The sequence below is a fragment of the Melopsittacus undulatus genome, chromosome 3 (genome assembly GCF_012275295.1).
Source record: "Melopsittacus undulatus isolate bMelUnd1 chromosome 3, bMelUnd1.mat.Z, whole genome shotgun sequence".
NCBI classification, from domain to species: domain Eukaryota; kingdom Metazoa; phylum Chordata; class Aves; order Psittaciformes; family Psittaculidae; genus Melopsittacus; species Melopsittacus undulatus.
The window spans coordinates 18,240,092-18,266,356 of record NC_047529.1 but is presented as its reverse complement, the minus strand read 5'-3'; the positions used below and the strand labels follow the sequence as shown (position 1 = coordinate 18,266,356).

At 35.8% G+C, this 26,265-nt stretch overlaps 1 protein-coding gene across 7 annotated transcripts in view; it reads left to right on the top strand.

Annotated features, from left to right (window-relative positions):
• Positions 1–26,265, top strand: part of SUPT3H (SPT3 homolog, SAGA and STAGA complex component) — a 263,404-nt gene that overhangs the window by 187,626 nt on the left and 49,513 nt on the right. For all 7 annotated transcript variants that reach the window (XM_031046610.2, XM_031046611.2, XM_005146419.3 and 4 more), the window contains 5 exons: positions 17,916–17,991; positions 20,617–20,729; positions 21,321–21,428; positions 21,935–22,123; positions 25,080–25,190. In XM_031046610.2, coding sequence (XP_030902470.1) covers positions 17,916–17,991; positions 20,617–20,729; positions 21,321–21,428; positions 21,935–22,123; positions 25,080–25,190 — 597 coding nt within the window. The remainder of the gene's footprint in view (positions 1–17,915; positions 17,992–20,616; positions 20,730–21,320; positions 21,429–21,934; positions 22,124–25,079; positions 25,191–26,265) is intronic.

Here is a 26,265-nt window from a genome sequence, read left to right as displayed (position 1 = left end):
ATAGCAGAGTGAGCAAGCTATGTGTCATCATAGCCTTTCCATACACATTTGTAGCATTCAGACAAAATACGGGAGTACTGAAAGTAATTTTCAGGCTGCACTCCAGCTAAATAAAGCTAGAATGAGCTCAGATCTATTGAACTGCATGACTTAATGGGTAAAGAAAAAATCTGTTGGAGGCTACTGAATACAAAGACATTGCATTTGGTTAAGCAAGTGCTTAAACCACAGCTCATTAGGTGCTGTATGACTATTCAGGAGAATAATTATTACAAACTTAATTATAAGTTGTAAGCATATATTTATTATACTATTCCCTAAACCTTCACAGCTAGCTGCTGTTGGAGCCTGGGATAAGTGGAGATATGTTCTGTCCCTCCTTACATATATTTGATCTTTGCTTTTCTCCTTTTGTTCTTGGTTTGAGGTGTTTGGTTGTTTTGGGTTTTTTTGCTTCTAATCACAGGATTAGCCAGGACTAGTGCAGTTTTTCTCCTCAGAAGTAAACAAGTCATTTTGCTAGTTTCTGGCCTATATTGCCTGCAGTACTAGATTGAATTCAGGTAGGATTTTCTAAACCTCTGTCACAGACACTATAATAATATATCAAGAATTACTTGATTCACTCAGCAGTTGCTATCTGTGTATCATCATCTTCCTTTGAGTAAGTTCCAGAGTAAGAGCTAGCATGTCATAAGATTTGATTAAATATTATCCAGTTGCTAAGTACAAGTGCTGTGATTTTACATTCCCATTTGCAAAACCGGCAAGGGGTCAGGACTTCCTACCTATATTCGGAGTAGAGTTCAAATACCATTAAGACAGCCAAATGATCTGTTGCCAAAGGTGATGGTCATTAAAATAAATTAAATAGTAAATACATTGCTTCCTATTGAATTAAGAGGTATATTAGAAGTACCTCTTTGGCATTTTTGGTTTCAAAGCTTATTCTGATATGACCACGCTTGTAACCTGACAGTCTATCCCTAAAATAGGATATTCTATGACAGGTTTTTAGAGGAGTTATCATTTTAGTACTGATAGTAAGAATACAGGTACAATGGACAATACAAAGTATGCATGTTAATGTGATTTTAGTTTTATCAGCTTTCCATATCAATTAACATACAAGAAATTGAAGTGAGCATAGGTAGTCTCTTAACCAGGGTAGTTGCCTCCCCTTTTACTATATTTTCTTGAAGCCTTTCTTTCTCTTTATGCAGCAAACTTATATATGATATTGGTTCTTGAATCTTACAAGCTAACTAAATGAGTAATTCATAGCATGGCAAATAGATTATGAGTCATGATACCAGAGCAGTCAAATCTTTGTAAAGCAAGCCTGCCATTCAGAAGGACCTTTTTGATAGACTGGAGAAATGAATTGATGGAAACCTTATGAAGTTCAACAAAAGAAAATGTGTGATGAAATAACCCCATGCAATAGTACAGCTTGTGGGCCAACCACATACCGGCTGTGTTAGCAAGAGGTTAACCAGCAGGTCAAGGGAAGTAATGCTTCCCCATTATTTGGCACTTGCCAGACGGCATCTGGAATCTGTGTCCAATTTTGTGCCTCCAAGTGTGAGAAGGACTTTGACATACAGAAGTGAGTCTGGCAGAGGGTCACCAAGAAATGTAGGGGCTGGAGCACATGATACATGATGAAAGCAACCAGAGCTTGTTCAGCCTGAAAAAGAGGAAGCTAAAGGGAAATTTTTTGCTGTCTATAACTGACTAATGGCAGGATATGGAGGAGATGCAGCTAGACCCTGCTTGAATATGCATAGTAAAGGACAGTATTTGGGCTGATAAGTAATAGGAGAAAAAAAAAGCTGAAATCAAAGATTGAAACTGGTTGGTCAGGAAGGTTGAGGAATTCCCCGACTTTGGAAACATTCCAAACTTGACTGGTCAAGATTCTGAACCCCTTGGTCTAACTGGACCTCTTTTGAACAGTGTGAAACTACAGATCTCTGGAAATGCTCCAAACTTTTTCTGGTGTAAATTATTCTACCATTCTATGACTGCACTGAAGTATCCCATTTCAGATAATAAAATGGCAGGTAGGGTAGAAATAGAAGATCTTTTGTAAGACGTAGATGATAAACCGTCTCAAATCTCTAAAAACTGTTTAAAAATCTTGGTAGCATATAATTGGACTTTCCAGCTTCTGCACTTTCTGTAATCTGTAACTGCTGGTATTTCCTGGAATAGATGGTTTATGTATATAAAGAACAGGGTTTTCTGTCTTTCATTTTGTCTCAGTCATTGTGGTTTATTTTATCTATAATGTTGCTTGCTGTATTCTTCCATAAGAATATGATCTGGCTGCTGCAAAATTGCACTCGGTGACAGCTTCACACATGTGTCACAGCTACAGAATCAGAAGCAGTAGGATTTAAGCATCTTAAGTATCTGTTGAAATGGTAAAGTAATATAATTAAGCTCTACATGTTGCAAAATGGGATATGCATCCTTACCCAATCCACTAGAAAATGAACCCACAACATTCTTAGTAGAATAGCATGGGTAACAAGCTGGTGTATTTTATTAACTCTACACAAGATAGCATGTTTCCATTTGTATGTTTTGGCACCCTCAAGGTTTAAATTTTATGTCGTCTCTTCCATTTTGTACTTTGATTAAAATGGAGGATACCTAGGCAGTTATACACTTTCATTAAATGAATCAGAAAATGTTGTTTTAATTTAGATACTCAGGAATAATAGTAATAGTTCCCATTTTCAGATCGATACCTACATAAAGTTCTCATGGAATTTAATCTTACAGATACTCTTGAGATCAGAATTTGATGTTTTTAGTAATCTGGGGTTCACTTTTAGCTAACTTTGATATGACAAAGATTAGCTATTGCTGCTGCTTTGGCTTGACAAAGCACATCTGCAACTAGACCTAAGTTTTCAAGGGAGACAAGACCATAATGCTATCACTAGAAAAGCTAATTTTGCATGAAGAATAAATTTGTGAATTAATTAATGTGAACTCGGTAAGATCTGTATCAAGTGGGGGCCACAGACTTCTGTTTGATTAAAAAAGAAGAGTATTCTTCTCAGTTGAATGTGTGGATTTATGACTTCAGATGTATCTCTTCACATCTGTATACAGGTAATGCCAGACTTTTACAATTTCTTTGATGTATTGGTATATGTATCATATACACTGCACTTTCAGTGTTCTAAAAGAGATTTCTTTAAAAGCAATGGCAAAAAACAATATAAAGTGGTAATATAAAGCATACATTAAAATGCATATATTTTATTCTCAAATAACTCTTAAAGATTTTTTCCAGCCTCTTCTTTTGAGTAGCACATGTGAGGGGCAAAGATATGGACTCCTTGGTAGCAGTGTTAAGTACTGCTGAAACTTTGCCTCTGGAACTTCGGAAGCAATCATTAAGTTTGGTTTTCCATTTGATCAAACAAAAGAGGGACGAGTAATCTCTGTCAGAGGACTGGATTTTATTTCCCAAAGCTAACAGCCATTTCCAGGACTTTGTCAGACCTACTAAGAGTTTTTTCTACCATTGTCAGATGGTATTATTTAAAATCAGTTCATCCACTTGTGTGGGATTCATATCCTATATCATACAGTGACTCTGACAAGAAGATGCTTTTACTAGGAGTGTTATTCAAAGCACCATTGATTTTCTCAGGCTGCAGACATCTGCAGAAAAAGCTTGTAGAACATACAGCATCTGGTATTGAGTCCTAGCTCCTTACACAGACCATATCAAACAGCTTAGAAACGGAACACATACTCTACATCCGCTTGGAAATAATTTTTTTTATGTTTGTTGTAGATGTATTAGCTGTCAGCTCATATCATCAGCTAATTATTTTGTATCTGAAAATTGTAATAGCATCCTCAGATGTGCTAAATTCAGGCAGATTTCCAGCTACTAATAACACCCTTTTTAAAATGGGAGTTAACTCTTAATGTACCCCAAGGCTGGAGGCCTGATTTCTAGTTCCAGTATTTAAAGAAGTGTGTTAGTCATATCACTGTTTACTATGTCAGCTAACCTTGTCACCTTCAGTTGGATTTTAAAGGAGACAAAAATGCTGAAGAGACATTGGCCTTTCTGAAATGCTAGATCTGACTCTGAAAATGACAGAAAAAAATCAGAAACCCCTGAAGAAACAGAGCAACCACCAATGAAGAGTAAATTTTCTTCAGCAGTATATACAATGGCATTAGAATTGACAGCAGCATCTAACAGTACTGTTAACTAATTGATGCCAGACTGCTGTTGTTAGTGTTGCTACACTGGAAGCACCTTTAATAGTAAATAGACTTCAACCTTCAAAGCTGTGCTTCAAAATGTTGTTATTGAAGGTATTGTTCTTTGCATCCCAATTATGTTAAATTCTTCAGTATAGGATTTTGAACTGAGTATCCTTTTCCATTATTTTGTGAGTAGGGCTCTGTGATTTTTTGATTCTTTTGTTTTTCATAGATCTTTTGATTCCTCCTGCCACCCTTCTACCTCCCAGACAATCCCTAACCCTTCCATCTCAGTCTGAAGCACCAGGAAAATCTAAGCTGAATTAGAGAAAACCTTAGAAATGTGAACAGTTTTAATATTTCATTTTCATTTTCAGGTTAAATTTGCAAAACTATACATTCCCAGCAATACCTGAAGTATGGCATGTATTCTGTATCTTTATAACTGGTTTTGAACGGGAGTTACAACTCCTGTTCGGCAACTATGACTTTTTTTTCTGGAGATCATCCTGGGAGTAGGATTCTGGAATATCTCTTGCTAAGCTCTTGAATTCAAAGCTTTCTACATCTCAGAATCATTTATCCAACTGTAGAATAAACATAAAATAATACTAAACAAAATACCTTCTATATTTAAAAATGTTCTCCATTTTCCTCTTTTCGAAGTGACTGAAAATTTTGCATCTAGAATTGAGCAATGCTAATATCTTTGGAAAATATTGTATTCATTGCAACCATTTTTAAGAGTGAGCTCAGGGAACAGTGTCTTGTTAAATTTATTTCTATAACAGGCTGGATGGATGAATGAATGCTGTATTCACACACCATTATTAAGGCTGCGTAACAATTAGTATATTGGGCACTGCAAATTAAGACGATTGAAAGTCAAATTCCCAAAAGTAACCTTTTTTGTTTATGTCTTACAGTCTGAATACTCTTTATATTGCTTTTAATTGCTGATTTGAAATTAACAGTGTCTTCTCTCTTATGATGGGACTCAGATGAGCTGTGCTGATTTAGAACTGAAAATCCAAGCATCTAAATAGTTCATAATTAAATTTGCAAATCAAGTTACATTTAAATGAATTATTTTCAAGTGATTTTAAAATTACACTTTTCTGCAATGCACAATTACAATAAAGACTTCTGGTGTTGCTTTGAAATGTTATGATATTAATTACGGTAGTTTAGAAATGTTTCAAAATATTTTCTCATTTTGCTTATCTCTCCAAATGAGATAAAATTAAGCAATTTTTTTCCTTAAAATAAGTGTTTTAAAACACTTATAGTAACTCAGAATATTGTGCCTCAAACTTTATAATAACTTATAAGTCTGATACACGGGTGAATTCAATTTTTGTGGGTATGTGCCATTAACGTGAATTTATATCTACCCCCCCCCCCCCCCCCCCCAAAAAAAGCATTATCTGCATATTTAGAAAGTACATTCAAATACTTACTTTTGGAACTAAAACTAGTATCCAGTATGCAGCTCAAATTATGGATTAGAGCTACATTATTAAGTATAGTTGAGAATTTCAGAGGTCATTGACATACAGCATTCAGATACTTTCTGAATGATAGAAAGGTCTTTCTTCATTGAACTATGTCTTGTTTTGAGTTTTAAAGTAATTATAAGTGTATAGTATCAACCAATAGAAGAGTACTGTAGGATTTAGCTGAGATAGTGTTAACATTAGCTCATTACATCAATAGTTACAAGATTCAGATTCTCGAGGGTTGTTTCTTTGGAAAGCTGCACATACTCATTATCAGTTTAAACCATCAGTATAAGAACTGCCTTTGTCTTGGAAATATAAATAAAGACTTGTCAGTAAAAGATGAAGACTCTTTACCACTTTACAAGTGAAGGGAATGTGTAACAAAGGCTGTAGAAGTCTAAAATTTCAGCTGAACATATTACTTTCATGGCATATCCTATACTAAAAAACTTAAAAATATTTCACAAAAAAAATGTTTCTTCTAATGTGTTGTTTTAAATTCTATATTACTTAAGCAAATATTTAAATATTATATTAGTTTTTCTGCATACTTGACATGAATATAATTCTACCTTCCTGCCAAGTATGTCAAATCCCAAATTCACTTTCATTTGCCAGGGTAAATGTTTATTTTGTTTTCCCACATAATGGGTTCTTTAAAGTGTCACCAGGATACCAAATCTGATTGCTTTTTAATAGACATGGCGGGGGTTTTTTGCTTTCATTAGGAAGCAGGATAAACTATCAGTAAAGCTTATGGTAATGAATCTGTATACAGTAGATGCTCTTTGCTCTCCTTCCCCTCATCTCACCATTTAAAAAAATGAAATTCCCATCAAAACTATTGTAATGATACCTTGTTTTTTACACATTCATGAAGGGCCTATAGTAGTAAGGGAGTCTGGGGGGGTAGGCAGTCAGTGCTGTAAAGCAAGAGACCAGGACATATAGGATCCATTTCTTCTGTTAAAGGTAAGCAATGATGACTCCACAAGGCTCCCCAAAACAACTTTGTTCTTTGTGTTGCTGTGAAATAGGTGATATTATGTAAGATTCAATTTATTGAAAGCTTACTATTAAAAAAAGGTAGTTTCACTAATACAGAACATTTACATTTCAGACGTTAAAAGCTGCCAGCATATGCTCGCATAGTTTTTCATATTTCACTGACTTTCATCCTTCAAAGTCTCAGTCTTAACCAAACTAATATCTGGCAGATTTTGTTTAGAAATTAAAATTTTGTATCTTCTATTTTTAAATGATGTATCGGTAAAGCTTCAACTAAAATTTTTAGTTCTGTTTCTTATGCAAATTAAATGGAACTGGTTTAAGTATTACTGTGACAGTTTTACACAAGTCAAGAATGCATTTTTTTTTTGAAATTTCCCTTTTTATTTTCTAAAGAAAGGAATGGGGATGTTTACTAAAACAACTCCTGTAGTGTCTTTGGATGGTGGCAATTGTTTAGAATTAATGACAGCATATGTTTTTTTGGTTTTATGTAAATGCTTAATAATTTTTGTGGTATATTTATCAATGAGCACAGTGTAAGGGACTAAGTAAATAGATTGTTCCAAATTAGGCAAATCAGCTGATGGTTTGAATTAACTTAATTCCAAAGCTAAATCATTGTATTAAATCCCAGAATCTTCATGTTTTCGTTTTCCTTTCTAACATTTGAAAGAGAAAAGAGAAAGTAGAGGGGGAATAAAAAGCATTTGGCAATTAAGCAGCCTTTGGGAAAATAATCTTTTTACAATACTATTTCTCATGTATATACTAGAGATAATGCTCACAAGGCTACTATGAAGATAAATTCTCTTATATTTAAAGGAATTAAGAAACAGTAATGAATAGCAGCATATACAATTTTGCATAGTTAAATAAATAGCAAGTGTCACAGAGTTATTAACATCTAACTAAGGAAATATTCACACTGGGCCAGATTCTGTTTTCAGTGTCATGTATAACAAACAAAACAACTAATCTTTTGTTCAAAGCCTTTTAATTCAGGTAGTGATTTTTAGGGTCTTCCTACTTTCCATACCCCGGCATGTGGTGCAGTTTTGTTTTGCTTTTTTCTCCCCCAAGCCTGTGCAAGCTGGGGATATGTGGCTAGAGTATATCATGGCATCACCAAGTGCAACGTTTGCACTGGTTCAGTATCAGTGCAAATAACCCAATAAACTTTATAGCAGTTGTGAAACAAGCCTTACATTGTGGTTGATTCAGCCTTCATTTACACTCAGTCATGCTCAGATGGCAAATTAGGAGCAGAACCCAGGTAGGAGTTTTGAACATCAAAGTCCTGTTCTCTTTCTGGTTGGGAACCCTGGGTTGTTCAAGAGGCAGGAGGCAGCCAAATACAGCCTGTGAAGTTGAGAGAGACATCTCTTATCAAGTATTTTAAGCTTAAAGAGAAATGTACTCTGTATAAAATCACATACAGATTATGTGTAATTCATACTGGTCACTGATTTCTGAGGGAAGCATTTCCTTTTTAACTCAATGTATGACTCACTTATTCACGATCTGATTTTTATCTGCAGTTTCATGTTATACAATTATCAAATTAGAAAGGCTTTTCCGAAAGACTAAAAATCTGACCACAGAATTAGACTCAGTGGTGTAAATGCCACAAGTTGAATGTGAAATGTCTACATGCACATTTCTTGTGTTATGGAAGCAAGAATGCATTTTTGAATATCGCTCTGTATTGTTCTCTGATTATAGTGGACTTTAACAAAGTAAGCTCAAATAACTGCATTCTCCAGTCACATGCCAAGGAGAGCACATCTGCGTACATGTGGTATCATGCATTTTAATTTTAATTAATTTTAATTAATTAATGCTTTCCTTATAGACATTCATGAATGCACTTCTTACACAAATTCATAATAAAAGTTGGCAGATTTGGATTTGTTGTGGAAAATGGCTTAGCTAAATTGTTTCACTCATTTTTGTCGTTAATAGTTTATGTAAATTAGTGGCCTTCCTTTCAAAAACCAGATCAGAATCTTGTCTAGGTGCATCTCACAGTTTATAATCAACTCCCAGTTTGCATTAACAACTGCTCTGTATAGCTAAAGGGTAAGAAGTTCTCAGCTGGAATCCAGACATTTCTTTCTGTCAGTCATCTGCATTCCTGTGTTTGCAGGGAGAAGGGCACATCCAGAGCTCACACATTCTCTTACCACACCTTTCATAGATATGATCAACCTACAGAGGTGCCTGTCTTTTCCCATTAATTATAAAGGGTGACTTTGTTATACTAAAACACCCAGCATTGTATGAGGTGAGTCCTAGCCCGAGTCAGTGCTGTAATGACTTTACGAAAGAACACAGACAGCTTAGCAGCAGCTGGAGTTCTTCTCCCTTGAGCCATACTGGCCTGTTTTCATTCCAGAATACCTTTATAAAGGGAGTCCTAGTTGTATTTCTAATCTGCATGCAGGATAATATATAGAAAAGGCTCTTTTAGTCTTGTGTCCCATTTTGAAAACCCTTTTTTCTGCTTTCCTTTGGCAAGAGGGTGATAGCTGTCTATAGTAGGTGCAACCTTAAGTTAGGAGAGTTGTTCATAGGATGCAATCCTACAGCTATTGAAGTTAACAAAAGCTTTGCTGGGGATGTTATAGGGACAGGATTTCATCCATAAATTGTAAGACTGAATTCAGACTTATGAATTGGTTTGCTATAATGCATACCAAATTACTTGTGCACACAGAAAAAAAAGTGTGTCTTGGATTTCTTCTTTGTACATTCTGCCATTATTTTGGAAGTTGGGCTATTTAAAAAGATATTCTTTCAAGGAATAACATAACTAGAAAAAAACCCAAACATTTTTAATTATAAACATTTTTGTTTCCACTCTGATTGAAAGACAATCACCTGCCAAGTGTGCCTGTGTGTATATGCCTATAGCATTGTAGTACTTGTAGTATCTGAAAGAATGGCAGATAATGTATTAGCTGATCCACTGGGGATGAATATAAGACAAGTCTGTTTTATTAAGCATAAGGGAAAAGACAGAATTTTAATATTTACAAATATGAGAACAGAAGCATTACTCACATGGTCTAAAATTTATTCAAGTTTCTCCTAGTGAAAATTTTCCTAAATCTTCTCATACTTCTTTTCTTGTGAAGCTCCAGAAGGCCATTCAGAAGGCCATTTCTCAGTATGTGTCAGCAGGCCTGATGCACAAAGATTTGCAGAGATGTGCCTTACAGGGTAATGAATTTTATCAGAGGATTTGCTTGCTAGTATGTGCATTGGGTTCAATTTGCTTTCCTTTCTTTTCCACATAAAGAGTGTAAGAACAATGCTTTTGAAGACTTTCTCTTCTTCATTTCTAATTTAATATTACCAAAACTCTGAAATTTTAGAAGGATATTGATCCTGGCTGTTAACAGGACAGAATTTTATGGTGCTTTGCTTTTTTTTTTTTTTTTAATTAGATTTGTTCTCTTACATGCATTTACTAAGTAAAGCCAGTGAATGAGAGGGCTTGTCCCTAGATTTTTTTAGTTACCTGCTGTTCAGTTTAACTTGCTTTATTGGATGTATTGCTTAACAGGTCACAGCTATAAAGTGAATAATTCCGAACATATTGTAGGAAGGTGACTAGATAGAATGTGTTTGGGAATTGAGTTTTACTGAAATGTTTTATGTATAGGATTGGTGAACTTTGAGTTGAAAGCACCCCCTTAACCTTATGTCATTCCATTTGTATTCAGTAGGAGCAGGACTCTCATCCAGTCCTCCTCTACAGGAAGGCTGGTGTGCAAGTGTGCAAGACATGCTGTGGTTGTACCACTCTGAACCAGCCTTCATCCAAGACCATAAACAGGCTTCAGTCCATTCAGAGGAGAGGAAAGACTGCAGTTTCAGGGAGTCAGATTATTAGTAGGCAACTCCTAAGTTGCCTCTTATTCAGTGCTAAATTACCAAGTGTCTACACCTGAACTGGGTTCAAAACCAAGCTATCTGCAAATGACAGTGGGGGAAATACTATGAGGGTGAGAAGTACTTGAGGGTTTTTTAAGATGACATATAATAACTACAAGAAATTTGTATAGAATCCAATACAAATGTTGAGTAAATATACATTTCTAACCTGTCTGCCCTTTCATTTATCATCTATCCCCATCTGTAGTCATAAAGCTAAAAGAAATATTTTACTAATTTCTTATAGCTCACAATATTTTCCTTTTGCTAATAAGTGAGCCTCTATAATTATTGTATTATCATTAAATAGAATGTGATGGCTGATTGTCCTGAGTTCAGCAGTAGCAGTCATTTTTCTCCTTCTTAGTAGATGGTGCAGTTCTGTGGTTTTGACTTTTGGCTTAGGACAGCACTGATAACACCAATGTTTTTTAGTTGTTGCTCCATAATGTTTACTCTGACCAAGGACTTTCTGAGTCTCATGCTCTGCCAGGGAGGAGGGGAAGCTTGGAGGAAGCAGAGACAGGATACCTGACCCAAACTGACCAAAGAGGTATTCCATACCACAGCACGTCATACCCAGTATATAAACTGAGGGCAGTTACCTGGAAGGGCTAGATCACTGCTTGGATCAGGCTGGGTATCGGTCAGCGGGTGATGAGCAGTTGTATTCTCTTCCCTTGTTATTTCCCTTATCATTATTATTACTGGTGGTAGCAGCAGTGATTTGTGTTATACCTTAGTTACTGGACTGTTCTTATCTCAACCCTTGGGAGTTACCTTCTTTTGATTCTCCTCCACATCCCTCCAGGAGTGGGGGGGTGGAAGGGAGTGGGAGTGAGTGAGCGAGCTGCATGGCTGACTGGGCTTAAACCACAACACTGATTTTGACTGCAAATAAAAGAAAAAACATGAAACTCATTATGCAAAAGGGGCTGCTTTGCTGTTGGTTTCTCCTAGACAATGCAGTGATGCCTATTTTGATGACTGCAAGCTTTACTTGTGAGTGTTAAGCTGTTTATATGAACCTCATCTATGAATTGATACAGAGTCAGGATAAGTGCTCCGAAGAATGCTGTCTAGAAGATTTAAAGGTATCCTAATATTAAACTGGTATGATTTTTTTTTTATGTACAGCCAGATTGAAACCGCAGAAAGGTGTTACAATATCCTCAACCAGAAAAGTGAGGGAAGGTCACTTGTGTTAATATATTAATAAATCCCACATAACTTTTGAAGTTTGGTAGCAAAGTTTATCCAATATAATTTTAAATTTTTTGAAAAGCAAAAAAACCCGTAGAAGGTAGCCATGAATTTAACACATAGTTTTACAAAATTAATTGCAGTACTTATAGCATAAAAAAAGTATTTTCCTGTAAAAACCAAAGGTATTCTGTGAAATGGAAATGTGTTGTTTGCAGGTTCCAGCTCCACTTTTCAGACTAGCAGTAATAAATTTAGACAAAGAATTTGGACGTGATATGGAGCTTGTTCAAATAAATACAGTATGTGTAGAATTTGCATGTGTTCAAGGGCAAAGTATTGCAGGGGCAGTGAATCTCTATCAGGAGGTGAATTTTATTTATTCCTTAAGCAATGAGATCATGACTGCTGGGAATTAATCCATTCATTTTATTATTGTCTGTTCAATTTCATTTGCTTTCTTTTTCATAATTCCCTCAAAATTTCTACGTAATTTTAAGTAGTGTTGCCAGTTCCCTTCCCCTTACTTATCTGCACATACTTTGTTAGGATACATTTTTCATACTTTGGGGAAGATGAATGGAGTTAACACACAGACAGGGTACAGAGCCGCCTTTGTATACATTTGCATTGCTTTGCTTTGAGATCAGAGCAGGAGCAAAATTTACTGAGTCATTCTTTAGTCTTGGCATTTGCTTAGCCCTCAATGGTGTTCTTTACTGATCAGAGTAGAATTCATCTTGCTTTTCTGAGGATGTCTGTACTGTAGGCATGTAGACTTAAGAAAGTGTCTGTACCCCTGATGTATACAGTTGATGAACTTTAGACAAATTCATATATGTCATTCATCTGATTTATTTTGACATCTAGTTTAGCTTGAAATTGCTCTCTAAAAGCACCTAATATCTTTCTTACTGTAAATGGACTTTAGGTGACTAATTAGGATACTACAGAGATCTAACTTGTTCGAGTGAGATCCCATCTTTTGGCCCTGGATAGAAAATCACCAATTTTTCATAATGAAAAATTATAATTAAAAGAGGTGTAATTAATATTTGTCATAATCCACCGCTTGCTTTCATGTCATTTACAGTTGTAGATCCTTAACATCTGTGTAATAGTTAAGATTTTTAAGGTTTTTAAGGTCTGAAACTATGTATATTAATGGGGAATGAGGTTAATAATGCTGTAGAGATAAAAGAAAAACTGTTCTTACTAGTTATAACTGTTAAATAGATTAAACTGGGGATCACCTTAGTCTGCCAGAAAAGACCTCATGTTTTCTTCTAATATTGGGACCTTTGTACTAAACACATGAGCACTCAAAACCAGCACTACATCAAAGGCCTCAAGTTTGCTATGCAGACTTGTTCAGGTTAATGGTTACTGCAGAATGTATGGTATGTTCTATAAGGGGTCAGTAAAAATTATAAAAATTCCCTGTATGTCTGTACTTTATAGACAAATCAGGTATTACATTACAAAAGCTATTGATCTTTCCCCAAGTGGCATTTTTATTTTCTGTACAAAATTCTAAGTAAGCTTGATCTTTGAAAATGCTTGCTCTTAAAACCCTTTTTTTCTTTGCTTACTAATTCAAGTGATTCTCAGAAGAGTAAATACTTTTTCTTTTATGTATCAAAAATCTTCAGATAGTGATAATCCTCAGATGATTTCTAGATCCAGAAGAGTAAAACTATATTTTCAGCATATTTGTGAACTCTTCCATATTGAGCTATCTTGTATTTTATTCCTCAAATTACTTCTGGGTTTTGCTTTTTTTTGGTACAGCATGCAGTGCCCTGTTATTCTCCAGTCTAAATAATGATGATAATAATAATAAATATTTAGCATATTCTTTTAGCAATATCAATCATTGCAGGGCAACTTTGATTTTTCCCTGGTGTAGCCACCTAGCTCCTTTGGCACCGTGATAGATGCACAATGAAGAGGTCTTTAGCAAAAGAAATCAAGAAGTCACGCCACAATATGAATATTCAAGCAGTTTGGGAAGCCAACATCTTCATCATTAATATTGTTGCCAAACACAGGGGTGTCCAGCCATGCTGCATACGTTTTTCAAATGTTCCAGCTTAGCAGCTACTCGGCACATTTCCTTCAAACACAGAAGAGTTGGTAAGCAAGTTAACATTTGGCCTCTTGCCTTCCCCCCACACAAAGAGCTTTATATGTCAAGTGTGAAAGCTTTAAAATGGAATCAAAATAAGATTATTTTTCATCTTGGATGGTAGGTGACAGCATGCAACTCTGCCTTTTCTTTCCTTTCCCTTTTTAGTCTTCCTTTTTAGTTCTTCTTGCTGAAAGAAAGATATAATGCAACACATTTTTTTGGAAGACTAAGCACACGTTTACTGTGCCAGGTCCTATCTACTGCAGCCTTCAGCGTGTTCCAAGGAAAGCATTCAAAGTATTTTAACTCTGCTGTACACCACATAACTCAGCTTCTTAACTTCTTAGACTGACTAGTACTACTATAGAGGGAGTAAAAACAATACATTTTTAATTCTTTTGATAAACCAGTGGAGCAGTGTCATTGACGTTATTTATTGTATCTGGTTTCAAGCTAAGATTACTTCAAGGAGTCATATCATTAGGGGTGTCAGTGTTTCTTCATGCAGGAAAGATTCCCAGCCAATTGCTTTTATACTGACGAAAGAGGACTTCAGTCCTGTTGGAGTCATTTGCTGTTCCTTCTAAGAATAGAATTTGGAAAATTTCGCTTGTATAAAATTAAATTTATTTCTGAGTTAAATCATCCTGTGTGATTTCTTGTTCTCATGGAAAAAAAAAAGTTCAAAAATGACTGTAAGGGAAAAGCAAGTGGGTATTTTGAATACTTGAAAGAAAGCATTGCTTACAGCTTATGGCATTTTCACAAACTTCCTGTGACTTCCCATCACAGAATGCTGTTTCAACTCCTTTTGCCTGGAGAAGCACTGTGTTCACAGTAATGTACTCACTCTTTCTTCTCCCTTTTTATTCCATGTTATTGATTGATTCTCAGTTTATAGAATATACCTTAGAAATCTAGATGCAAGGCAGCATTAATTTTTTCTAAAGCAGAGATGATGTGAGAGAAAATTATTACTGACTGTAATCTTATAAAGCGAAGAGGAAAGATGATCTGCTGTTGTCTGTTGCTTTGGTATTTCCGTAAAGATAATATACCTTTTTGTCCTGCATTTGCTGGTTATTTATAGACTGTTCTAAAACTGGTAGGACTGATGGAATGGCTATTCTTATACCTTGAACTGTGCATTTCCATGCCATGATGTGGGTGTTCTTTTAAATTGTATTAGGAAGAAAATATAGATGTTTATTTTAAAAGCTATTGTATCTCAGAAAGATTTAGCCCATCCCTGTAGAACCCACCTATAAGAAAGACTTTTTTTAGAGAGGAGAATTAGAGAGAAAAAAAGCAATTTTATTTCTCAGGTACACTGGTAATTTTACTACATTAAAAAAATCCATACAGAAAAAAAGTAAGTTTGTGCATATTTTTAGTATATTAAGAACAAAATTAAGTCCTGTATTTAGACAACTACTGTAGACAATTTGTAGGAGAAGTGAAAATCCCTCAGCAACACCTTTCTTTTAGTAAACCTTTGATTGGTATTTTTTTGTTTCATTTTTTATAAGGGAACTCAGGGAGCTATGGCAAAATTTGTGTGTCTGTGGGTGGGCTTTTTCCTTGTTGATTTCTGTCCTTAATGTGAACACACCTATACCTCACCTTCTTTGTGCATGGTTTCTTCAGCTGTATGGCCTCGCTGCAGAAGTAGTCCTGGTGCCATCAGTGTCTCCTGATACCACTTTGTATCCTTAGTTATGGTTCTGTTCTTACCAGGTGTAATGATTTATTAAATGAATTACTGTTTGGAGTTTAGCTGTATTTGTTTCCTTAATGTTTAAGACAATTTGCTTTCCTTCTATGAGAGTCTTGAGCAAGATGTCTGCTTCTGAAGAGGATAATAATTCTCTTTAATCTACTTCCTGCCTTTGATACGTGAAGAGCTTAATCTTACCTTGTGATTCTTACCTTGTGAAAATTATGCCTGCTCTGTTGAAGTAAACAAACTTCAAGCATGTGTTCAAACCAAACCATCAACTTCAGTGCTACTTCAACCACAGTTCAGTTATGGCATAGTGTATACATGGAGGGCAGGGTGTGTATGATGCTTATCGTTTCATACGTTGACTTTTTTGAGATACACTCTTTTGGTTGACACTAAGCCCTGGGTGAAATGCATTCTTAAATCCAGTTGTGAACATTTTAAGCTATTTTTTCTTGAATGACCTCTAATTCAGTCTAACTCCCTTTCTTTTCCTGTAGGTGTCCAGAAGTGTAAAAAAGCCAAACATAAATTAACAAACATAAAACTAAATTTTTCTTAGTGGTACCTGGTATAATGACACAGGTCAGAACAACCACAAATTGTTGCTTGTTGGTAGTTTCAAGTAGGACGTTAGAGATCTTTTTGACCAGTTCAACAGTAGAGCAGACTACCCAGAGGAGACATATAATGTCTGTCCTTGGAGCTTTTCAATACTTTGCTAGAGAAAGCCATAGCTCACTTCATCTAGTGTTGGCAATAGTCCTCCTTTAAGCTTGAGGTTGGACTAGAGACCTCTAAAGAGAGGGTTGTTGGAGAGGGATATTAAGCAACATTTCTGCAAGCCTGCACATTTCCATGTAAAATCTCAAGATAATTTTGTCATAGAGAAGCTCAGTGTGTTTGGTTACCCACCTAGAGTTAATTATTTCAGTATTACCTGGCAGTAGCCAACTACTAATTTATCACTGGTAAACAAAGGCATAAATGATTATGAAATGTAAACCATATTGCATAAAAAGTTAGCATTTTAAATTATATGAAGGAGTTATCTCTTAACATGTGAAAAATTTAAAGCCAAATTAGATTCCTTTCTATAATGTATGTTAAAATTCCACAAGAAATTCTAGGACTGCCATTTCTAGGATGTATTATGTGAGAATGGCCCTGTGCTATGCAGAAGTTCAGATTAGATGATTCTGATGATGCCTTTTGTCTTCAGAAGTATGGCTGAATTAATACAGAGACAAAACAGATCTCTCTTATGTTGGGTGAGGGTTGAGGTTATGGCATATATCATTAAAATTATTTTTAAAGGATGCAAAATCAATCTAGACTTACTTAATGTCTTGATGGAATAGATTAACAGAAAATTTTTACTGATCTGAAATGGCAGCTCCACGAAATATAGTCAAGATGCCAGAAGTATGTATAGGAGAACTGAAAAATACCCAAGTAGAGCAGTTTCTGTCCTGATGAGTAAAAGTACAGTAGAGATGATTGACTGGATAAAGAATAAAAGAAAGAAAGAATATCCAGTTATGTTCCTGCTCAGGTAGTATTTACAGCTAAATTGGACATGTTGACTCAACAAGATCTCATAACTGATGGATTCGTCTATCATAGAAGAGTGACCTGAAAGACAGAGAGTAAGAGGAAGAAACTGTATTTGAAGTACTGATTTTTATTTTTTTCTCTGATTTGAGAAACTGCTAAGGCCAAAAGCTGGTTGTAGCCTCTCTTCAAATATGCTTATCAATAGCTCTTTTATATTCTAGTAGATTAAATAACTCTACAATTTCAATTTCATCAGTTGTAGGCAGACTACTCATGTGCCTCAGTTTAAATGCGCACCTTGGTCAGGGCAAAAATGCTCAGCACGTTTCCTATCTCAGCCCTTGTCACTGTCTGTCATAGGTGAGAAGTGTACAAGCAGATATTTAAAATAAGAATTGACATGTCCCTCTGAGAAATTTAACTTACAAGACTACTAACCAACCTGTGGTTTATATTTCTGCATCTTAACTTGGTCAATGCACGTTTAATTTTGGAGGGTTACTTCAAGGTTATGGCAGGGGCACTTTGGTGCTGTAATTTCTTTTGTGGAATGCAGTTCTTGTTGGAACAAGTACATGATGTACTTCTACTCTTTTGTCAGAGAGCAGAAAGACAAACACGAATGATGGACTCGGTCCAGTATGCAGAATTCTGTGAGAGTCGGCAATTGAGTTTTTGTAAGTATTATAATGGCTGCCCTGTATTAAGATGTTTGATTATTATTTCATGTAATAGAGAACACAGCAGAACCTCATGTTTTTGAAAGCACTTTTGTTTCATCCAAAATCATAGCACTTTAAATTCTTTGTCTGCAAAACTCCTGGGAACAGTTAATTTAGCATAGTTCCAGTCTGCCAGGCAGAGTGTTTTATTTGAATATTTACCAAGCTTTCTATAATGCTCAAATGCTGTGCTGGTGGGGAAGACTGTGAAGATCGACCTGGTAAAGAGTTAATGGATTAAAACAACCATATTTGCCTGAAGTCTGTCACAGTGGTGTTATAGTCAGCATATTAGCAAAGTTTCATGGTTGCAGGTTTTCCGGAATGCATCTAAAATTAGAGAAGAGCAGCAAGTTCTGCTTTTATTTCCCTGTCCGCGGAGACACAAAGAACTTTAGTACTAAAGAGTCTTTTCTATTTTAAGCTGTAAGCTCCTGCTGTGGAATTTGCTCAACATTAGCCAAATTCATCAGTATACGCCATTCCAACACTAATAACATGATGACAGAATTAGGGCTTTACTAGCACTGAAAACCAACTTACTAGAAGTACTTGTGGGCCACAACTATAATGAGCTGTAAATTAATGGGCTTGATCATGTAGCAAAACATCATTACAGAAGCGGTTAAGTGATGACTAAGGTTTTGGGTCAAATGTCAGAGAAAGTGAGGTGAAGGAGCCAATAAAAATCATGACAAAACAGCACATGATTCTACAACACAGACTTCAACACAATGGTGTCTTTAAATGAGAGACCTTATCTTGTTCTTTTTGAACTCAAAGAAAGAGTGACTAATTTATGGCAAATAAGTGACACATTTGAGATATTGTTCTGTGTCAGCAAATGTCAGCAAACATAGGAAAACATGTTTTGTAAGCATTTCTTTTCCTAACTCAGTATGGTTTGTAAGCTCAGTTATAATTTGGCATCACACATCTGTGAGCCATTAGGTAAATGATACTTCAGATTAGGGTGACTACGGGAAATGAGAGGTTTGTGATAAAATAATTTTTAAAACCTAAAGAATTATCGTCTGGGTTCAGAACAAATAGAAATCTTAAATCTGAGAAATAAAATTGAATGTTGCAGACCAGGTGACTGTCATCTATAAAAATATCTTAATGGTATTTTCACAGTGTTTTTAAATGACCATTTCTATACAGTTCTTTTTCACTGATATTTAATGTGATAAAAGAATAAGAGACTTTAGAGGGCTTAGAAAATACTAGCAAGAGAGACTTATGCACGAATTCAATTGCATAATATGAACTCAACTAGGTAGAACATACTAAAGGCCATACAGAACATTCAAAACTAGTACAAATACTGGTTTTACTTAGTTTCTTAGATTTTAGTAAAAAGAATGTATTGCTATGTTTTACAGTAATAAACCCTTTTTGCTGTAATATAAACCCATGAAAACTGTGTCACAAAAGAATAAACCTGGAAGGAACTTGAAGAAGCCTGTTTTAACAATATATATTAATAATTGCAGCTCCCTGTATTTATGTCCACCTTTAAAGACAAGCAAAAGAAATGGCCCATCAGAGGATCAAGTACTATAGAATTACAAATCTAAATTGTAGGAAACATTTTGTGATCCTGCTGTCACCTGCATGCTTCTCTTCCTTTCCTTTTTGTTTAGGGTTTTTTTCTGTCTTTAGTGATCTGATGTAGCCTTCCATTTCCTCCTGCAAAAATAACCACTCTTTACACCTGTTTTCAGTTTAGTACCTGACTAGTTTTTAGCTTTTTAGTCCTTGTTGAAGACTATATCTGAAAAAGCTGTTTCAAATGATTCGTCCACGTTTTATCTACTCTATTTGGGGTGTCCTGCCTTCACAAACAACCCTCATTAAGACTTACTAGCTCCTTTCTGTCTAAATCTCTACAGATTTCTGTGATCAGCTTGTCTACCACTGACCTAAGTAAGACCATCCTTTTTTTCCTCCTTTAACTCTCTTAGCAAATGCCATGGTTCTTTGTCTCATATTTTTCCCTGTACTTCCTCCTTAGTTATCTCATCTATTAGCAGTATGAAGTTCTCATATGAATGTTGTTTATTTGCAGATCTACATCTATCCTTATTTCTTATATCTAAGGCAGATTTTAAAAGCACTCAACTACAAATCATATTGGCTGCCTTGTCAACACCTTGTCCCTGTACAGTGAACACAAGGACTTCCTAGTTCTTCTGTCCTTCTTTATTTGTCTTCACTATTGTATCATTTTATCCAGACTCAGATTTGTGTTGATTTATTCTAGTGATTTTTTTTTATTCATCAAAGATGTGATGCAATTGTTTTAGGTTTCTTCTGTCTGCAGTCTTTTGAGGTAGATCCTCCCTTGTTCTGAAATCTCCTGTATGATTGATTAATAGTGTATTTTTCTCCATGCTGCTTATGGATCACCAAAATGTTTTGTATTAAATATGTTCTTCCCTACTAGTTCCATTTTGATAATTCACATTAACACTCCTGGTTTCACATTTATGTTATTTTCTGTGACCCACAAGAATGCATTCTTTTGGCCTTCCTGTTGTTAACTTTTTCTTCTCCCCTTATGATTTTAAATGACAGCAAAGAAAGCATCCAAGTTTCGTGACTGGTTGGACTGTAGCAGTATGGAAATAAAGCCAAATGCAGTTGCAATGGAGATTTTGGCATATTTAGCATATGAGACTGTGGCACAGGTAAGAGAGTATAGTGATTGAGCAAACAAAATTAGTTACTCTTGGGTGTACTTCATCTTCAAGTGATTGTGTTGTAAGCCCCTTCAGAAGCATGTAGTCACTACTTCAGTTAACCAAGGTAACTGGATTCCTGTCTGTCTTTCAATTTATAGTGTGACAGATGCATACTACACTGAATTCATCCATCTGATATACAAATAGAAGTGTTTTATAATGGTTACAGAGGAGAGTGGAGTCCAGCACGAACTTTATTCAAGTCCAAACTGAAACCACATATTTTGCTATGTGACCTTTGGCAGTGTGCTGAGGCTCATTCAACCCCATTGCACAATTGGATTAAAAAGAAGGATTTCCTGGAAAACAAATTTTACCTTAGTGCCAAGCTAAGCCCTCTTGGGTAGATAGATTACTCCATATATTTACAAAAGTGGAACAGAAAGGTTTCTTAGGGTGATATATCTCTGAAAAGTTTGTTTTCAACTGAGAAACACTAAGAATAATTGGCTTAAACTCACAACTCCCTCTCACTTCTTTGTTACCGTGGCATCTATAGTAAGTACTATATCAGCAAACCTGTTCTTGCCCCTCCAGTTGGTGGACTTGGCCCTTCTGGTTAAGCAGGACATGGCTCCCAAAGCTGGTGACCCATTTAGTCATGCCATATCTGCCACTTTCATACAGTATCACAATTCTGCTGAGGTAAGTCTTGCTTTTTCACATATTAATGCATTTTAATTTTTATTTTTACATATATTTGGTAGTTTGTTGCTTTCAAAGTAGCTGTTCTTGAATCTAGTGTTGATAAAGACTTCTGTTATGCAGTTTATGAACAACCTTGGAAGTGTTCAAGGCCAGGTTGGATGTGACTTTGAGCAACCTGGTCCCTTCCAACCTGAACCATTCCATGATTCTATGAAGTTATGGAAAGACATTAAATTGTAGCTCCAAATATTAAATTCTTAGCAGCATCTTTATATTTACATCTAAGTCCTCTTTTCTTGGGTGGAAATTCCTTCTCTGTATTGATGGTGCTCTCTGTTGTAGCTTTGGAGATTAAAGTTTTCAACAGTAACAAGTGCAATTCTGTATTACATCTCTTCTAAGCGTAAATCTAAGTAGGCAATAAGTTGGGTTTGGTTGCTTGGTTGGTTGGTTTTTTTTGTGATTTGATTTTATAATGACCGTTTGACATCTTGCTTTTATAGCCACATCTCTTAGGGCAGTCTACAAGTGTGAAGACAAGTCTGGACTCTCCTGAAAACACACCACCTCCAACACCCACACCCCCAGCATCAGCAGGACAGCAATACCTTGGAAAAGCCCCATCAGGAGCCCTGGGAAATGGTGGAATTGGACAGGACTCTACCAAATCCAAACAAAGGAAAAGAAAAAAGGTATTTGGTGCACAAATCTGGGAAAAAAATAATAGAAAAAGAAATTAACATGTCTTCAAGTAATATGTCTCATTTTAAATACTAATTTTAACCTATATCACATATTGATTGCCAATGTTATTCTCAAGCCAGATGTGTGGTTTGGTGGTTTTTCCATTAGAACTAGGCTAAAGCTTCTTGATAATGCTGGCAAAACAAATTTTGTTGCGGTAGCAACTTCTGCTTCTGAGATGAGCTGCTCATTTACAGCTGCAGTGGTAGACGCAACCCCAGATAATCACCCCTTCTCTCACAGTAGCAGCTAGCGTAGGTTTTGAGGGTCAAAGCATAAGCAAAGCAGGCAAAGAGATTGTTGTGATTTTCCTGCTATGAGCAGCCTTAGGTGACTGCCTTCTTTGCTTTACCTGCTTTATTTTTCTGCCAGTAGGTTTCATTCAATCTAAATATTTGTTTGCTTTGCATAAAATATGGATGACACATATTCAGAGTGTGAAATGCAAATACTATAATTCCTGTCTCCTGTTGTAGAGCCTCGGTAGTCTATCTGAGAGGGATATATGTACCTTAGAACCACAGGGGAAATAGAATTGATTAAATAACCTGGGTAGGAAGAACTGTGTTAGTCACTTCGTGGTTTTTTGCAAAAGTATCATAGAATAGAATCATAGAATGGTTTGGGTTGGAAAGGACCTTAAGATCATCTTGTTCCAACCCCTCTGCCATGGTCAGAGACACCTCACCCCAGACCATGTTGGCCATGGCTCTATCCAACCTGGCCTTGAACACTGCCAGGGATGGAGCATTTACCACTACTTTAGGCAACCTGTTTCAGTGCCTCACAGCTCTTACAGTAAAGAACTTCTTCCTTATATCTGATCTGAACTTCCCTGTTTAAGTTTTAACCCATTACCCCTTGTCCTATCACTACAGTCCCTGATGAGGAGTCTCTCTGGCATCCTTGTAGGCCCTCTTCAGATATTGGAAGGCTGCTATGAGGTCTCCACACAGTTTTCTCCAGGCTGAACAGCCCCAACTTTCTCAGCCTGTCTTCATATGGGAGGTGCTCCAGTCCCCTGATCATCCTGGTGGCCCTCCTCTGGACTTGCTCCAGCAGCTCCAGCCCTTCTTTTGTTGAGGAAGACACCAGAACTGCACACAGTCCTCTAAGTTAAGTTTCACGAGAGCAGAGTAGAGGGGCAGGATCATCTCCTTTGAACTTCCTTCTTTTGATGCTGCCCAGGATACTGTCGATTTCTGGGCTGCAAAACACTGAAGCCGTCTCATGTTAAGTTTCTCATCGATCAACACCCCCAAGTCCTATGCTGGGCTGCTCTGAATAATGTGTCGTGGCAGTACGCACTTTGCTGCAAAGCAGTAGAGTGACTTGTGATTTTCTCATGTGTGTTATTATTCTCCTAAAACAAATAGTCATTTTTCACGGAGTTGAACCAGTGATTTTTACAATGACAAATAGAAAAATACATATTTTCCCCTTCTGATGTCATCAGTGCTGTAGATACTCCTCATATGTTCAGCTTTCTCTCTGCTCTTATTTTAATCCATTTAGAAAGCCTTTAGTGAATCCTAAAAACCACTCTGAAGACTTTTGCTTTTTTCTCTTCCTTTTCTATCTTTGGTTATGTTTTGGTTTGTGGCTGATTTCCATTATAATTCCTAGGAACAACAGTTTAGCTGGAGATGTAGTTTTTGCTACATTAAATTTCACTAGTGTTGTGAGTTTATTTTAAGTTCATAGTGTCTTACTTAATGCCTTTTAAAATAGTTATATTTTAAAAAGTGCACAGTTTTAATGAAATATTCCCATGACTTCTCCAATTTGGTTGTGTACATACTAGATATAACTGAAGCATTCAGACAAACGAGTTGGTGAAGAATGTTATTCTTAATCCATGAAGACCCAGTCCAGCAAGAAAATATTTGAGTTTCATATTCCCTTTATGTCAATCAGCAAGGCAAGAATCTGCCATCATATTATGAATAATTCTGTGTGTACACACACAGGCTCCAGTGGACTCAGCACTCTTGAAAATAAAAAGTTGAGTCTAAAAATATCCCAAGTTGGAAAGCATTAGCATGTAGTGTAAATGTATGAGGGGACCCTGTATGTGTATACATTAAACTTCAATGTATAGTTTAAGGTTTTGTCATTCTTAATGCATTCACTAATATAATTTTCATGAATTTATTACCAAGCAGCCATCATTCTGATAAGTCATCTGAATTTGGGCAAGCAACCATATCTCTATGGAGCCTAACCCAACATTTCAGTTTGACCAGCAAGGAGACAAGAGTAACTTTTTCTTTTGAAATCCTGGGGATGTTTTGTAAAATCAATGGACAGTAACAATGAATTATTATTTTTCCTATTTAGTATCCTTAATCTAAAAAGTAATTTCAAATTTTAAAACATTCCAGTTTGAGGTAATTAGAATATTTTTTCATCCCACTTATACCATTGTATCACATCTATGTTTCAGCTTCAAATTTCAATCTGATATTACTCAATGATGATTTTGGTGTCAAATTGCTTTCCACTTCGGGTATTTGTTCAATATTTTCCCCACCCCTTGACATCATAATGAGAGTCTGAAATGTTTTAAAAATAGTTTCTGTGGTTATTGCAGTATGACTTAATTGACCCTTTCATTTTTGTTTGAACATTTTCTGCTCTTTTCAATTGCAACCTAGAGCAGCAGTAGGTGAAAGATTTAAGAGGACAAATACGGTGTTCTTTGGGTCTCTTAAGCAAAGTTCATGTAAAAGTCCTTTTTGATTTGTTAATAGCTTTTTTTCTCTAGTGTGTGGCAGCAATGATGTGTATCCTCAGGAAAAAAGAATTGGTCTATTTTATAAGGGTTTATTTTCATACTTTATGCACTGTAGGTCTGTTGTGTGTTTTTGATTTAGTAACAATTTATGTGTTTTTCTGTTGCAGAGCACTGCAGCCTGTGGTATAGAGGCTCAAAGTGATGCCATCCAGCCCAGCCACATCAGAGAGGCCATTCGACGCTATGGCCACAAGATTGGCCCCCTTTCCCCATTCACAGTACGTAATAACAGAGTTATAAAAAGTTATATTTATAATCTTAAAGAACTTTGATTTTCAAGTGGTCAAATGAAGAAGCTTTGGAATTGTTGAGTGCAATTTGTGGTAACTGTAATTTTCTTTATAAAAGTGGCATAATTCTCTTGGGAAATAAAACTTAGTAATTTCTGTCTCTTTTTGGAAAGGCAAAAAAGTTTTTGTTTTCTTTTAAATATTATTTTCTTTCAATTACAAATTATGCTTTTTTGTTAGCGCTTGAATTTTCTGTTTTTGCAACGTTTAGGTTTACAGTTATTTTAAATTATATGTATTCCAGTATGGTGAGGAGCACTTTATATTCTAAAATTAGTTGTGTGTCAGATACTGCTCCTATTGGAAGTTGAGCTCTCAAGTGACACATTTATGGTTGGAGGAAGAAGAGAATGGTTTCTTTACACAACTTTGAACCTCCACTAAATTGTAATAGAACTGAACTTGTGGTAAAACACTGATGGGTTATGAGGTTTTGCCATCATTTTTTCTATGCAAATTGCAAATCCATTGTTCAGAGCAGCCAAACAAATTCTTTATTTAATTTTCTCAGCTGATAAAAATGGGAAAGCAGCCTGTCTCCAGTATCATAAACTGGGGTAATTTTCTTCTGATCTGATGTTGTATGTGGCTCATATAGTTGCTTACCTCAGAATATCTACATCAGGAAAGAAGTCCTTATAGGGAAAAAAACAAACAATGCCCACCAAACTAGATCTGAGCTCCTAAAACTCAAGGAGAAATTGTCAATTTTTTGAGGGATTTTTATGAAAACAAAATTACTCTCAATTTGAGGAAATTTGTCTACATAAAATTTTTGCAGTAGTACGTGAGGACCATAAATATCAAAGAAATAGTGGTAACTGATGTCAGAACTGAGAAACAGGCAAAAATAAGAATATGTGAAGATACAATATTCCTAGTGTCAGAATTTCCAGTGTCAAAACCGTTCAAACCTTTTATATAGGGCACTAATTATTTGGTTTATTAGTGGTAGTTGATATGTATTTGGAATTAATTATCTTTACATAATTTTACCTCTCTC